Source organism: Lathamus discolor, chromosome 3 (assembly GCF_037157495.1).
Source record: "Lathamus discolor isolate bLatDis1 chromosome 3, bLatDis1.hap1, whole genome shotgun sequence".
NCBI classification, from domain to species: Eukaryota; Metazoa; Chordata; class Aves; order Psittaciformes; family Psittacidae; genus Lathamus; species Lathamus discolor.
The window spans coordinates 1564202-1580026 of NC_088886.1; the positions used below are offsets into that span (position 1 = coordinate 1564202).

Here is a 15825-nt window from a genome sequence, read left to right on the forward strand (position 1 = left end):
GTACATTGTGGGACACACACATTTTAACTTCTACTGATGAGAACACAACCAGAAGAGCTCAAAAACAGATAAGCTAACTGAGAACTACCATGTTCCAATGGCAATGAGAAACTCAGCCATGCTGAGCTCTAACTGGAGCAGTTTCCCTGGCGTTGAAGAATGACTTCATCAGACAACAGAATTCTATGTGAAGGGAATTGTCTGGCACAGACATTCTCAGCTTCTTGCCTTCCCGATGGAATGAGCAAGCAAATGAAGGTGGCCACAAAACCAACCAGCGTGAAACTGGATTTTATCCCTGTAACTACCATGGCTAAGAAAATATGCACTTCAGAAAGCGGTTTTTCATTCATCACGGATTGTGCATGAAAGTGAGTTGACAACAGCAGCTATAATTCCCAACAATGCTAATTTAGCTAAATACCATTAACCTTACTGTCTTCTTGGGCTAAATTCACATCATTCTTGACAGGTTTAAAGGCAGACTAAAATCAGACATGGACCCGCTGTTCAGTCTGGTACCCACTGAAATGAGGCAGGTCACAGGACATACACTAATGGAGATGAGGAATATTTTTAGACAGATGAGCAGAGAGGGATTCGTGGAGAATGATGACTGCCATGGACCAAAGGGTAGCTCCAATCCAACTCAGTCCCATTCCATGCAGTCACAGACCTTTTCTCCCAACAGCCACAGTACTCAGGTGACTGCCAAAGTAGCCTAAATCCTTAGTTACACCCACTACTTCTCCAATACCAGGCAAAAGGAATTTTGCAGACTTGGGAATACAAGTTTGCACTTTCACTTGCAGCATCCGATGCTGTCAGATATGGTACAGCCTAGACACATACACGAAGCACTTCTCTAACTGCACACTGGCTCTTGACCTGCTGCACCATTACCTATGGATGGGTTGTACCTTCCCTTGTGACACTCTCCCACTCACCAAAGGGAAGAAGGGACATTCCTTCACCAGGTCCAGTAGGTAAAATCTCCAGTCGGTGTCCAACTTGGAATCCCCTGATCTGAGGCAGAATTTTAGGTCTACTGCGCATAGCATCTTGCAGGGTCAGACTCTAAATGCTGCTTACATTCAAAGGCTTGCCCTTTGAACAAGACTGCCAAAAAGGAGGGTAGTGGTTCCCTGTGAGCAACATTGACTCTGACAGTGGCAAAGTGCTTTGTGTCTCATCAGGAAATTGGTCCCTTGAGGGAGAGTTCCCTCCTCCACACTGCTAATCTTTGTGTGACAACAATGTACTCTGCAGTGGGTACTGACTACCACTATCATTTAGGAGAAAGAGACCCAGTAGGAAACCATCCGAATGGATGAGTCAGAGAAAGGAAATTCATTCTGATGTGGGAGACATTGTCCTCATTACATGAAAGTACTTCATTGAAAAGTATCACTCAAAACTAATGCGATAATATTACCTGATTAGCCTAGTGCTCTGCATGTACGCCATTCGGAGCAGCACTATGTGTCTTTACAACTGTAATTAAAGTTCCATGACAAATAAACATATATAAGGTTAAAAAAAAGGAGGGCTTCCCATGTAATTTGAGCAATTCAATAAATAAGAAAGGTTGGAAAATTTTTTAACAATTTCCCCCAAAATAGTTACTGCTGGCCATTACATCAACCTTTCTGCGGTGTCCAGCACAGCTCTGAGCCTCCCGAGCTTTCACTGCCTATCAGAATTTATTGCTACACCATGGTTTGCACAGCAAAGATTTGCCCTTTTGTGATTCATATAACTGATTTTTAATGCTCTCCATGAGCACCCCATAAATTCACAGGCACTGCAGGAAGTACAGCACGGTAATCCCAACCTGAGCTTCCAGTTGCTACAACTGTAATCGTTCATAAATCTGGATTTGTTTCCCCAGATGGTTCTCGTGAGACCTCACCTGGAGCATTGTGTGCAGTTCTGGTGTCCTCAACATAAAAAGGACATGGAACTGCTGGAACAAGTCCAGAGGAGGCCACGAGGATGATCAGGGGCTGGAGCACCTCCCGTATGAAGACAGGCTGAGGAAGTTGGGGCTGTTCAGCCTGGAGAAGAGAAGGCTGCATGGAGACCTCATAGCAGCCTTCCAGTACCTGAAGGGGGCCTATAGGGATGCTGGGGATGGACTCTTCGTCAGGGACTGTAGTGACAGGACAAGGGGTAACGGGTTCAAACTGAAACAGGGGAAGTTTAGATTGGATCTAAGGAGGAAATTCTTTCCTGTTAGGGTGGTGAGGCACTGGAATGGGTTGCCCAGGGAGGTTGTGAGTGCTCCATCCCTGGCAGTGTTCAAGGCCAGGTTGGATGAAACCTTGTGTGGGATGGTTTAGTGTGAGGTGTCCCTGCCCATGGCAGGGGGGTTGGAACTGGATGATCTTGAGGTCCTTTCCAACCCTAACTGTTCTATGATTCTATGATCAACAACTCAATTATTATTGAAATTAGTAGTAGAAGATGGGTGCAGGAGTAGTAAAGCAGTGGCCGTGCAGGTTAGAAATCATTTCTGTTCTAGAGACCCTGCTGTACTGTTGTATTTCTGGATAAGTCTAAACAAAGCTCTCTAGGGTTTAATTTTGGGAGCCTCCAAACAGACCTGGCTTAAGAAAACTACTTCTAATGAAACCATTTGTTGAGTTACAACCTGTTGAAGAGAGACCAACTTTTGTGCTGGAAGCAAAGGCAGAGCCTGAGTGCAACTTGCCCTCGGATGCCCACTTCCACTGCTGGTATAAATGGCATAACCACATGTTCAGTTGTGCCAGGCAGACAACCCTTCCTTAGGCTGAACTCTGTTCTCTCTTCTGCAGGAATGTTACTGTTGGTGCAAGGGGATCAGCACTGTTCTACTTGCAGAAGGCAGCCAGTGACCAGGTATTCTGTTTTTTTCCCCCAAATATCAGTTTATTGCATTTCAGAAGCAAAACATGTAGAGGAAGAGACATCTTACAAACATCAATGTTAAAGATATGTTCTGCTACAGAGGGATATATGCAGTGTGTAACTTCATGAAGAATCACACATTTCCATGCTCAGAGACACACCTACACCCACCTTGAATTTTACAACAAACTGGAGGTTTCATTTAGCAATAAGCTCACCACACAGCAGCACAAGCTTGAATTTTGCACCAGTGATCATGTAATATCTGACAAAACAGTAGCTAAAGGGCATCATTAGCGCTTTTCATAGTCAAGATTACTGACAGGACACTGCCACACTTTGATGCACACACCTATGACTTTTTCATTTCTGCTGCTTCAATACTTGAGGAGATCTCCATACACAGTAGGTTTACAACCATTTTCTTCTCAGCATCGAGGCCTGGCTGTTGCTATGGGAACAGACGTATTCCCCCAAATCCCTCTGGTTCTTCCACTTTTCCTGCTCTAATCATCTAAATTGTGAGTGATTCATACAGCAAAACATCTTTGTTCTTTTCCTTGGAAAATGAGATACATTTCATCTTCTGATCACTGACAGCAGTGTAAGTCCACAGAAGTAACAGTGTTGTGCCAAATCTAAATGCGATAAACTGGTGTTAGGCACACATTTCTAAGTTATTTTATAATTCAATACATCTTTGTCTTGTTTTGCATTTTCAAACCCCCACATTCCGCAAGCAGAAGGGAAAACACATTTTCCTTAATGCTGAAAATCATAAGACTTATACTCACTTTCCAATTGCATTTGGCAGAATTGTAAGCTGGTTGTCATCTACTTTCAAAGTTGTGAGCCTCTTCAACAGCCCTGCAAAACAGGAAAGGAAGAAGTAACAGTAAAACCTTTCACAGTGATCTTTACTTTCTGTAATCCCCCAGATCCTTCAAGAAACAGTGATTTCTAATGCTGAATAACCCTGATCTACAGTTTAGAAAACACATGTATGTAGGATAGTGCGCAGCCACATTCCTGTCCCATTGGCAATGTGTGTCATCAAACTGAAGCACTGATTAAATGTTAAGCTGAACTGCAAATGAAATACTAAATGTATGCCTGGAGCCTAGGAAAAAAACCTGTAAAAAAGAAAGACTAGGTTACCACCTGTGCAGCAAGAGCTGTTTTTCTGCTTATCTATTAATGTTTCTATTGAATTCAAGTCCTATTGCCTTGATTAAAAGGTGCTCAGGACATAACAGGACATGAGGCAAAGCATCTAAAATTAATGCTGCATTTATAAAGCTTCACAATATGTGAGTATAGACAGAAAACTGGAATCTGACTGAAAAACAGAATCTGTCCTGACTGTATTTGCATCTGTGGTTCATTGTTATCGTTAAAAGCGTTATTACACATCTAAGAGTAAACAGATGCATAACTGGGTAACGTTTACCAAGAAGGGAATGAAACTTCCGCATTATCAGGGCAAAACTGCAGAAAACAGTAACAAAGACAGAAAAAATGGGAAAAACATCGCACTGCAGTGCTAGAAACAGATTCCCACCTTCTGGAGGTTATTAACACATCAAAATCTGCTTTTCCTCCCAAAAGAATTATGCACTGAAATAGCAGTTTTTAAATTATTATTTGCAATTAATGTCGGGAATAATATAAATTAATCACTAAACCAGAAAACATGTATGAAAACTGAAGCAAATGAAAAGTATCATTAAAAGAGATGCTAGAAAATGCAGTATTAAAATGCTTGGTTTTGCTTTACTGCTGTTAAATCTATTACTATTGAGTAATGAGAATTTGGGAATGAGGACTGAATATATACAATTGCAAGAATGTATAATTCAAAGAGTACACATTTATTCAGGAGCTAAAACTCCTCTAAAACCCAATCTGCATCTGCACATCAGAAACCCACATAAAGCAAAACATCTGGAATTTAGGGTGTAATGTAGAAGACCAAGATGGAAAAGAGCTGTAAAAGGCATCTAATACCATTCCTGTAGCACAGGAACATTACCTAGCAATACTATTGGGAATCTTGACTAAGACTGGGGAATTTCAGAGTTCCATGTTCGAAGGGACACACTGAGGAAGGTGAAAAACATGATGATGATAATGATTTAGTGGCTTATCAGCTGGAAGCAGTAGAAGGACTTCAAGTGTTGCCAAAGAAAATATAAGGGATCAAGACCAATATGAAACATGCAGATATACAGAGTTAGACACGCACAGCCACTCCGCTTCCTGAACTTCTGAAATAATTCAGAAATTCTGTGCATGCAATATAGTCAAAAAAGAAAACCAGTGGTTTGAACTATTTCTCTGTTTAATGCTCTCATATGGAATTGCACTACTGTAACTAAGAGCAGCAATTTCCTTCCAGAGTTTCTTGCTGCTAACATAATCACTGTTATACCTACTTTCCAATTCAGATCAGCTCAATTATATCTTTCTTTGCTTATTCTCTTTAAAATAGCAAAACAGAATAATCAGTTCCTTCTAACCAGGGATTTTTTTCCTGACTTCACAAAATGGTCTTCATGGATGGTCCAGACAGAGATGTTTCCAACTCCTTTGGAATTTAATGGCAGTTCTTGTTCCAGCTATTATAAAGTCCCACAATCACCTCCAAAAAAGGATACAAATTAAATCCTCAGCTGTTAAAGATTACAAGAAATCCTCAGCTTTTCTCACCTATGGAGTCTGGCAGTTGCTGCAACATATTGGATGACAACAGGAGATCTTCAAGTCCTTCACATCCTGATATGTCCAAATCCACAGTTTCTATCCTGTTTTTTGACACATCCAGGTACACGAGCTGTTTTAACTTCCCTATAGACTTAATAGCATGTTACAAAGCGTTACTTGAACAGATAGACACTGCATGCCAGCTTCTAAGTTCAATTAAAGACAAGCAATGGTAATACATGGTAATACAGGCTCATATTCAGTTATCTCAGCAGCCTTTTATTTCACTGCCACGGTACGAGTGGTGGTCCGACACCGGTCCTGTCCCAACAACTGCAAATGCAACCATGCCAGACTAAACAACACATGCCAAGCTAAATAATGTGCTCCAAAACCATTACATCTGTGCAAGGTTTGAGTTCTCATTCAGCTGTATTATTTCTTCATCTGGACACAGATACAAGGGTATTTATGCACAAGTCACATCTATTCCGCAGTCCTGAAGAGCACTAAGGCTGGACATGCAGGTAAAGCTCTTTTGCATCAAACTGATTCTCTGAATTTTATACAACCTAAAACTAGACTTTAGACATTCACAGCTCAATTATGAGGGGTTAACCCCCATGGTACATGTTTGTGAATAAGTGCTTATCTGTAGCTAGAGCATCAATGAGCAACAGGACAGGAATTATCTCCGCTTCTACACAGGCAGTGTCATCTTATCTTTAATCCTAGCTGAGCGTTGTGTAAAGGGAAAATCTCCCTTTCACCCAGCCTTCGCCATTCTACCTATTTTAACAGTTGAACACAACCGTTGTTTTTAGCACAAACTATTTAAAAACCTGAATTATCTGCACTGGAAACCTGGCAGATCTCTAAATCTTAAAATCAATTACTACTTGGCATTGCATTTCTATTTTTAAAAGCCAAATTTTAAGGCTAATATTAACTGCTTTAAACCTCTTGTTGTGAGGAAGGCTTTCATAAAACATCATCTAGGATCTACTAGGATCAGATTCAGGAAACATGAATTCTTCACTGAAATAATTATGCTCCTTGGGACGCAGTTCCACGATCTCCTTGAACTTTTTCACCTCTAAGGACCCTTTCCAGGGATTCTGGCAGCTCAGCAGGACCGTGTTTGGAACACGTTTTAGCACTGGATTCATCAACCCATTTCATTGTGAAGGGGAAAGAAACAGAACAATGGTTATAATGTTTGTGCCCACACTCTCTTGTGGATCTGCTATTCCTTCTGCTCGGTTACACTGCCGCAGCGATACTGCACTACTTCAGTTCTTGATCTCCAGCTGGTTTCAGTAACAAGAAGTGGTTTCCACATCAGCTTTTCTTTGCACTGACAGAGCACTCAAAGTGGAGATTTGGACAGAGACTGAAAATTATAATTTTCCATGCAAACATCTGCTTAGCACAGAATAAAACGCGAATGTAATCTAGTTAAGACAAAACCCAGTCATTGCTCAATGAAAAACACTGAATTTTGATTCACAAACGTTCAAAGGTGAAAAAGGAGATGGTACTTCTTCCAACACCTCGTCACGTCAGTGCTAGATCTAGTTCTACATTCTCCCTGCAGCAATAAGGAGTACTAGTGCATGAAACCCATGATCTGTTGTCACCTGTGTGTTAAAACCCTAATGATGGGGAGCCCCGTCTCCAGCCACAGTCACCGTGGGGATTTTAGAGTGACAATCTCAAGCAATTCATGGCAATAAAAATCGAAAACCGAAGTTCTATGGTGCGTAGCAACACCTCAGAAACAGCTCTGACAGATAACCATGACCCTAATGTTTGCATTGTAAAATGCCTTTTGTTCCATTTCTAAACGGAGTGCTTTCTAGAGAAACACATCCTGTGGCCCTGCCTCAGAACTGCTTTTAGCTTACTTCAATCTGTACCTACCATCTGTTATTTCTAAGCTTATTGAGATTACTTAATATTTCCTCTTCTTTGTAAAACTCACATGGGTTTTTACAGAAGGGCTAGTTAACACACGGTGATGTGCAAGAAGCAATGACCCCGCACAAAGAAAACCACCCAAGGCTTAAATAAGCCAGGCACATCCCTACTTAGCCACTATCATGTAATAACACAACATCAAAAAGCTTTTCATACGAATGGCTCTGCTGAGACTTCTGTCTTGATAATAATTAATGACTATATGAACCAGGAGTATGTACCCATCCAAGCAAATGCATGTGCAGTTGTTCACTGCAAGGTAAATAGTTCATTGTATCACACAATAATTTAATTACATAAAATAAATGTTCATACCCCAGGTAGTACTTGCAAGGAATTGTTGTCCATCCACAACTCCTTTAGATTCTGTATTTGTTCGAGAACCTCAGGCTAAAGGAAAAGAATTCAGTGTTACGGACAGTTACATAAATCACTGCTTTTGTGGTTAAATAGAAATCAATATTGTCTTTTAAAAAAGGATTCCCTCTTCACCTTTCTTTAATTTTTATAGCTCACATCAGAATTTCAGACAGTTAATGGCATGAACAACATCCTCATTTCATTCCATTTAACCACGGTTACTCTGTTCAAAACTTGTAATATTTAAGAAGCTTTGAAACAGAAATGAACAGAAAGAGCAACTCAGAAGTTCCTGTTCTAACCAGTCTACTGGCAGCAGGAACAAGGCAAATAAGAGAAGTGAGAACTGTAGAGCTTCAGGTACAATGCATGGGAAAGAAAGAGCAAAGCTCATCCTGCAGCACATGTGAAACTGCCTTTTGCACGAGTCATGATAGCTGAACAGAGTCATGCCGCTGAAAACTTCCTTGGGTTTGATTGAAAACTGGATTTATGCATGATTCGATGGCTGCGAATGTCACATTTGGTGGTTAAAACAGTGGTATACAATGATAAAGCCTTAAAATGACAATATTGAACTTTAATCTAAGATGCTTTATTCATTTCAACACTCCAGGATGTCAGTGAGAGAAACAGCAAAAGGCAGTTCCCCAAATCATTTCTCACTCGTTACAGCTGTGAAATCAGGAGCTATCAGGTCACAATATTTCCGGGTTTCAGCCTAAGCCGTAGTTTCCTTTTTCATGAAACGCTCTTTTCCCAATAAACCAAGACTTTTGATGTTCCTTAGCTGCAAAGTTGCAGAGGACTTTCTTTGCCAGAAACTGATATGAAATATTTCCTTTGCTCTAACTCAGATTCTACCATCTATGAGCCTGTAGTGCTATTGCGCTGGAATTATTCTAACACAGCTAGAAACAAGAGTATCTGTCTAGCACCACAGGACCTTCAGAGAGAGCTCTGATTATCTGCTGTGACCTAAGTTCCTTGGAAGGATTTAATTCCACAGGAAACATGAGTTTCCAAGTCACACAGTACAGAAAGAACCTGCCCGTCTGCAGAGCTCAGTCCCTGTTTTCTGTGTTGTCACCTAATCTGCTTCTATTAAAAAATGATAAGTCAATCGTTTAAAGATCATTTATTTTGCCTTGGCTGCTCCTGTTGAAATGTTGCTGTCCTTCAGTGGTTAAACCCACTGCTGATTTCCAGGCTGAACCGATTACTGGTCATTTAATACTGCTTGTTCCTGTGATGGTCCATGTCTCTTTATTCCTCCAGGGTGCTCACTGACTGAGGTTATTGCACAAAGCCACAATTCCTCTCTCAACTTCAATTTGCTTTTAAATCCCTCCCATTAGACAGACACCCTCCTCAAAGGCAACAGACTACTCCTATGTTGCACATATTACAGTGTGATTGGAAATGTCTTGAGCATTATTATGGTATACCACACATTGTGGTATAGCATTATGGCACCATAATCCAGATGAGATCTCACTGAAGTTTTGATAAGTGATATTAAAAACTTATTGGTCTGTGTTAGAAATGCTTCTGCTGATGCATTTGTGGAGAGTATCTCATTTTCCACACAGATTGCTACGAATGGAATGAGAATAGGAATGGAATATAAATAGAATAGACTAGAATAGAAATATAATACAATAGACTATTCCAGGGACTTACAACAATCATGCAGTCCAACTGCCTGAGCAATTCAGAGCTGACCAGAACTCAAAGGATATTATTATGGTCATTGTCAAATGTCCTCATCACTGACAGGCCTGGGGCATGAACCACCTCTCCAGGAAGCCTGTACCAGGGTTCAAGCACCCTCTTAGTAAAGAAACACTTCCCAGTATCAAATCTGAATTGAATACTGACATGAATCTTTGGTGAAAGTGTATCGCATTTTGTCCTCTTTCCTCTTCCTCTTCTCCCTCCCTTTATCTATTTTCTTTCACAATTTCTCCTAAAGCCTTGCTGCTGACAGCAGACCCTGGAAACTCTGGGAAGAGCCACCCCAGGCCTCCCTGTCCCTTCAGGTCCTGCAATTGCTGTTTGTCCTTTGCCCTGTGCCATTTTTTGATGCTTCAAAGAGTGGGAGATCTCAAAACCTCGTCTCTACCTTCTGATTTAATGCTCCGGTTTTCCTGGAGACCTGGGACACAGATTTGCTATTCCCTTCCTTGATTACATTAAACCACTTGAATATGGTTTCTATTTTGGAAGTGCCAATTTCTATTTTAGGAGCACAGGCCTTGCTCATGAGTTGTATAATCTTATTTCCAGAAAATGAATGAGCAGAATTACTTCATTTTTGCCATAGCCTTTATTCTTAACCCCATGCCCATTGCTCCAGTTTGTCTGTATGGAGGGCACTGAGTCTTTCAGTGCAAAGGGAGGGACTTCAATGGTCCAGAGAGGAACTGTTGTAGCAACTCAGCTCTTCCACAACACCACAGTTCATAGAATAGTTTGTGTTGGAAGGGACCTTAAAGCTCATCCAGTTCCAACCCCTGCCATGGGCAGGGACACCTTCCACTAGAGCAGCTTGCTCAAGGTCTCCCTGAAGCCTTCTCTTCTCCAGGCTGAACAAGCCTGGAGTTCTAGGTAGTATTTTCCTCCAACAAGAAGAAAGTTTCTATTGAAGCCCAAATCAGGTTTTGAGAATCCGGGAAAACAGGACCCTTCCATCCTTTTTCCTTTAAACTAGCACCACTTTTCTTATGACATTTCTGCAGATTCATGCAGTGCCCTTGCCTCTTTGCCCATTTTGTTTGTGGCATTTGACTCCAGTTCATATAATGCTGTACCAGCTTCCTGAAGAATGACTCTGTCTAGGGAGTCTGGGCCTCACAGCAGAATGGGGCCACCAGCTCCTGATTGATCTCTCTTAGGGGATAGTATGGTACAACGAAAACATGTAGAATGATGCTGAAGTCATTTAAAACAAAGACTACCCCTGAAGAGGACACACTCTGAATTCAGAAAGCATATATATATATATATATATATATAGATAGATAGATATAAAAAAATGTATAAAATATTTATACAATAATACATATACAATATATATTTTTTCTTACAATCAAAATTCCAAACGCCACTTCTGAAAGTTTTATTCTATTTAACTATGCAAAAGATTTCTAGCTTTAATTAAAACTCTGAGTTAAACAAATCAATCTCCTACCCGGCTGTATAAACTAGTTAATGGGGTTATAACCATAATGGTAGAAGATAGCGCACTGCCTATAAACCAGATGTAGACACTTTTCTACAGCTTTCTACTGTTAGATGAACTTTCAAAAGTTGTTTAAAGTGAAATTACCCTCATTTTAATTAAAGCTACAACAGGAACTATCACCCTCCTAAAGCTGCAACCCCTGATTTAGCAGCACTGGCTTTACTTCTATGGCTCTGAAGGTAAGGTGGTTGGGCTCACAGGGTTTCCCAGTCACTGGACAGGCTGGTGGTGGGCAAGGCACACACAGGCATTAATTTCCATCACCATCAGTGCAACAGTGAGTACCCACAGTGTTCATTCGTTGTCTTACAAGAGCAAGTCCTGAATAGCCCAAGCAGCGATTGCTCTCAACAAGGACAAGGCACCAGTTTTCTGAGTTTTATGTTCTTTTAGCAGATTTACAGTTCCTGCAGGTGAAGTCAGTGAGCTCTCCTTAAAAACAGGCACATTTTAAGAGAGTTTAAGCACCCTCACACTGTTTCTGACAAGTGTCAACTCCTATAGGTGCAGTAGAAACATACCTAAAGGGAACAGCAACCCATTTGTTTTCTATACTGACAGTAGACAAAACTCTGAAAGCTGTTGAATCTCAGGGAACCCAGTTCTCATCTTAGAGGTGAGGTAGGGACAGAACTGCTTTTGGTGTCCAAAATTTACTCCTGCTAATGGCAGTTTCCAATATTTCTGAGATAAAAAGGCCGATACTAAGAAATTACTACATAATGACACAAGCATTTACACTGGGATCATCAGGTCACCCCACACTGAAGTATCCCAGCAATAGCAACCAGCTCAGAGAATCATCACCTTGATCTGAACTGCAGAAGCTTGACATAAGTGAAGCACATTCTGTTACCAGCATTCACCTCATGAACTATGGTAAGTCTTCTTTCTACAAGGAAATGTGGCCATAGCATGTGGCTACACTACATAATGCCTTCAAGCAAAGGTTTAATGCCCCACACCCAGAACACCCAAACCACACAAACTTCCGATTAAGGACTGATGCATTTCTTACCAGTTCAGAGAATTCATTATTGCCCAGATCAAGCCTCTCCAGCTGAGTCAGTTTGTGCATTGACCTGTAAGAGATGAGGAAATATCCAAGGTGAAATTTTTACTCGCAAAATGTCAATCAGACTGTTCAGATAAAACCAAAGCTCAAGTGACACTGTTATTGCAAGGAGAATGTCATCCGTTTGATGCAGATGCAAATGAGAACAATATGCTCCATTCTAAAAACATTAGCTATAGCTCCTGAAACTTAACTTGAAACTTAGCCAGGACCCCTTCCAAGAGGCAATGTGGCTTCCCTCCTTTGGATCAAGTTCAACTTAATGAATTAGTTCTTTTGTTTGCGTGAGCAACACTGGAACAGGGTATTACCTCTAATTTCTCTTCAAGCCCTGCTAGGCCAATACACTCTGACCACCACGCTGGATTGTGGTCGTGGAAAAAGAGGATAAAAATAACAGCATAATTCAGCATTAACTGCAGCAGTGGGTTCAGAGGCTTTCTGAAGTAATCAGAGTTGTTCCTAATCAAAGATTAGCATAGACTTAATTGATGTGATCTAAAATACCAACCTGCAATTTGTAGCAGAAGTAAAACTGATTATCAAAGACACTGTGGCTAAAAACACAGCCCTGTTTGAACATGGAAATCAGGGGGAAATGGGGCTCTGCTGGGGCTGGCTACAGAACACTGCTGCACATTTATGACAATCAAATTTTACTTTCAGTTTTCTAAAACAGGAAAAAGAAGTCACAGAAACAGAAGTGCTATTCTTCAACAACAGAGTGAAGGACTTGTCAGACATGTCGGCAAAATAAAAACCCATTTAGATAAACAAATACTCTGCCCTCAAGCTGAAGAAGTTACATATTTCATTGGATTTCTTTAATCAAAGAGACTCAGGTCACGCTGAGTGATCTGCTGCGCTTCTTCACTTCCAGTGTATCCTCAAGGAATGGATCCTGGGCTCACCAGCTAAGATCAGGCATCAGGTGTGGCTCTGTTCTTTACAGAAAGTAATGCTCTGTAGAGAAGCTGCCTCTCTGGTTCAGTGGTGAGCTGTCTGCCTAAGGACTGAGAAATCCCTTCTGATAGAACCTTACTGATTGCTTTGGTGCCTTCTGTGTTCCTGTGCGCCTGTTTTAACCTATCGGGCTTTCTGAAACATTCTTCTCGGTGGTCACTTTTCTATTTGCCCGTTATTGCTCCTTTCTTGTCCAGTTTTGCCCAGTCTCAGTTTCCTACCAAGTCTCTGAAATCTATTTGTCAACTACGTTATTCCTGCTGCTCAGTTGGTGTTTTGGAAACATCTAGAAACAGTCACAGTGTACTTCCAGAATCAGTCTGTCTTCCTATGCTGACACTCACCCTAACACAAATTCATTATAACTTTGCTTTTTAATGCTTTCTGACAGCTCCCCTATGCCATACTCATATTCATGGTTGCACATGGTTTCTTTATGTTTTTCTTTTTCCTGCCCCACTCTTTTCCAACCTATTTGATCAACGTTCACAGGTCCTTTTTAGACAAGACAGCAACAGATACTTTTTACGTCTTTGCTAAAACGAAAGGGAGCTGTCCACAAGCTTCCAAATGGCTGAGCACCTGGATTAAAATGAAGTGAAAAAGCAACAACAACCTTTTGGCTATAAGGTACAAACCACAGCGGTGTAGTTTAAGCCTAGAGGATGGAGGGGTTGATCCTAGTGCTTCTCTGAGACAATATTTACCAATAGAGCTGTGATGAAATCATAGAATAACAGAACAGTTAGGTTTGGAAAGAACCTCAAGATCATACAGTTCCAACCCCCCTGCCATGGGCAGGGACACCTCACGCTAAACCATCCCACCCAAGGCTTCATCCAACCTGGCCTTGAACACAGCCAGGGATGGAGCACTCACAGCCTCCCTGGGCAACCCATTCCAGTGCCTCACCACCCTCACAGTAAAGAACTTCCTCCTTATATCCAATCTAAACTTCCCCTGGTTAAGTTTTAACCCGTTACCCCTTATCCTCTCACTACAGTCCCTGACCAAGAGTCCCTCCCCAGCATCCCTATAGGCCCCCTTCAGGTACTGGAAGGCTGCTCTGAGGTCTCCACACAGCCTTCTCTTCTCCAGGCTGAACAGCCTCAACTTTCTCAGCCTGAATTTATATATATATGTATTTCTATCTACTCTACACAGACCATTTTAGTATTATAGATCTTGACTCATGCTCCCCAATTCCCAACCTGCTTCTTACTCCATGTTTTTTTTTTTTTTTTACAGCATTTATTTATTCCTGTTATAAAACCAGAAGGAAAAATGAAAACATTTTCTCTTTCACTGGCAAGCCCTTGGTCTGCAGCAGCGTCTGGGAGGGTGGGAGCCAGGCAGGGTAACTGAGCAGCCCACCAGCACAGCAGAGGGGGATGATGCAGAGAGATAACGAAGTCACCTGCACAAAGTGAACGTTTCACACTCTCCCCCAAATGATTCCATTTTATATTATAATCTCCATTAAAGTAATAGTGAAAAACGTTTTTAATCCCTCTGGTGCTCAAATGCACTGCACTTCTCTTTGGAAATGCTTTGCAAAAGCTGAGTGAGATGTTACACATCCAGACAACAGCTAAGTATTAATCTGCAACACACTCAAGCCAGCTCATCTACCCTCCTATTCTTAATCGCACGTACATCCCTAAAGCATCTACCTTTTGTCTAACTTACTCCTCCTAAACCTTTCACCACTGTCTCAACTGATCCGTCATTTATCTAGTTCAGTCTTCTGACACTTAGATACAAGTTGTAAACATCACACACAGATAGGAAAATTAACTGAACTCCACAGAGTAAGTAACTACACTTGTAACCGCAAAAGCATTGACTATGAGCCCGCTGGTTACCATATGGAATCTCACTGACTGTAGGAGAACCCTTCACTCCTGTGTGCACTCCGTGGCAGTGAGTGTTGCCAAGCCTGGCCTCCAGAGCTTCCTAAAAATGATTCAACTTTTACTTATCCACAGTTTGCCAGTTACTGGTTTGGAAATCAGAGTATTTTTGTTCAAAACACACCAGAAACACAGTCCAGCCTGGGATCACGGCAAGTTTATAGCTCATTACACATGCAGATGTTCCAAGTTTCTCCAGTTATATGAACTGCACAAAGCTCTCACAATTATGAACCAGGAAACGTGATGCACGTTTTTAATAGCTGGTACAAAGCTTTATCTCACAGACAGGACTATGCATTCTGCATTAAAGTCTACAAAGGCTTCTAGTGATGACAATTCCCCAAGTGACCCTAAACCCCAAGCACAAGAGTGGAGATATCTAAACAGCAGTGCCCCATTGTCATTCACACGTGAAATCACTCTTTATACAGAGCCAGCATCATGTATTTTGAAATGTGAAGCACTGAAGCGCTTCAAAACCTAATAATAATCAAAGTTACAATCAAGTCAGTAAAGACTTGTGGATGTCACACTGTGTTCTACCTTTGAGAAAGGCTTCTGCTTTAGAAGGTTTGGTTTGTACCACTGCAGGCAACTTTTAAATACCACTTTGTGTAATTTCCATCAGAAAGTCAAACATTTGTATGGGGGCAGATTAATTTTGGCTGGCTGGTACTAGATCAAAGATA

At 41.2% G+C, this 15825-nt stretch overlaps 1 protein-coding gene across 7 annotated transcripts in view; it reads right to left on the minus strand.

The window, feature by feature from the left end:
* Nucleotides 1-15825, minus strand: part of LRRC7 (leucine rich repeat containing 7) — a 164789-nt gene that overhangs the window by 49134 nt on the left and 99830 nt on the right. For 6 of the 7 annotated variants that reach the window (XM_065673047.1, XM_065673046.1, XM_065673044.1 and 3 more), the window contains 4 exons: nt 12201-12264; nt 7891-7965; nt 5602-5746; nt 3687-3759 (listed from right to left, as the gene is read on the minus strand). In XM_065673047.1, coding sequence (XP_065529119.1) covers nt 3687-3759; nt 5602-5746; nt 7891-7965; nt 12201-12264 — 357 coding nt within the window. Of the gene's footprint in view, nt 1-2886; nt 3531-3686; nt 3760-5601; nt 5747-7890; nt 7966-12200; nt 12265-15825 lie in introns of those variants that run through there. The other variant, XM_065673050.1, reaches the window with a different exon arrangement.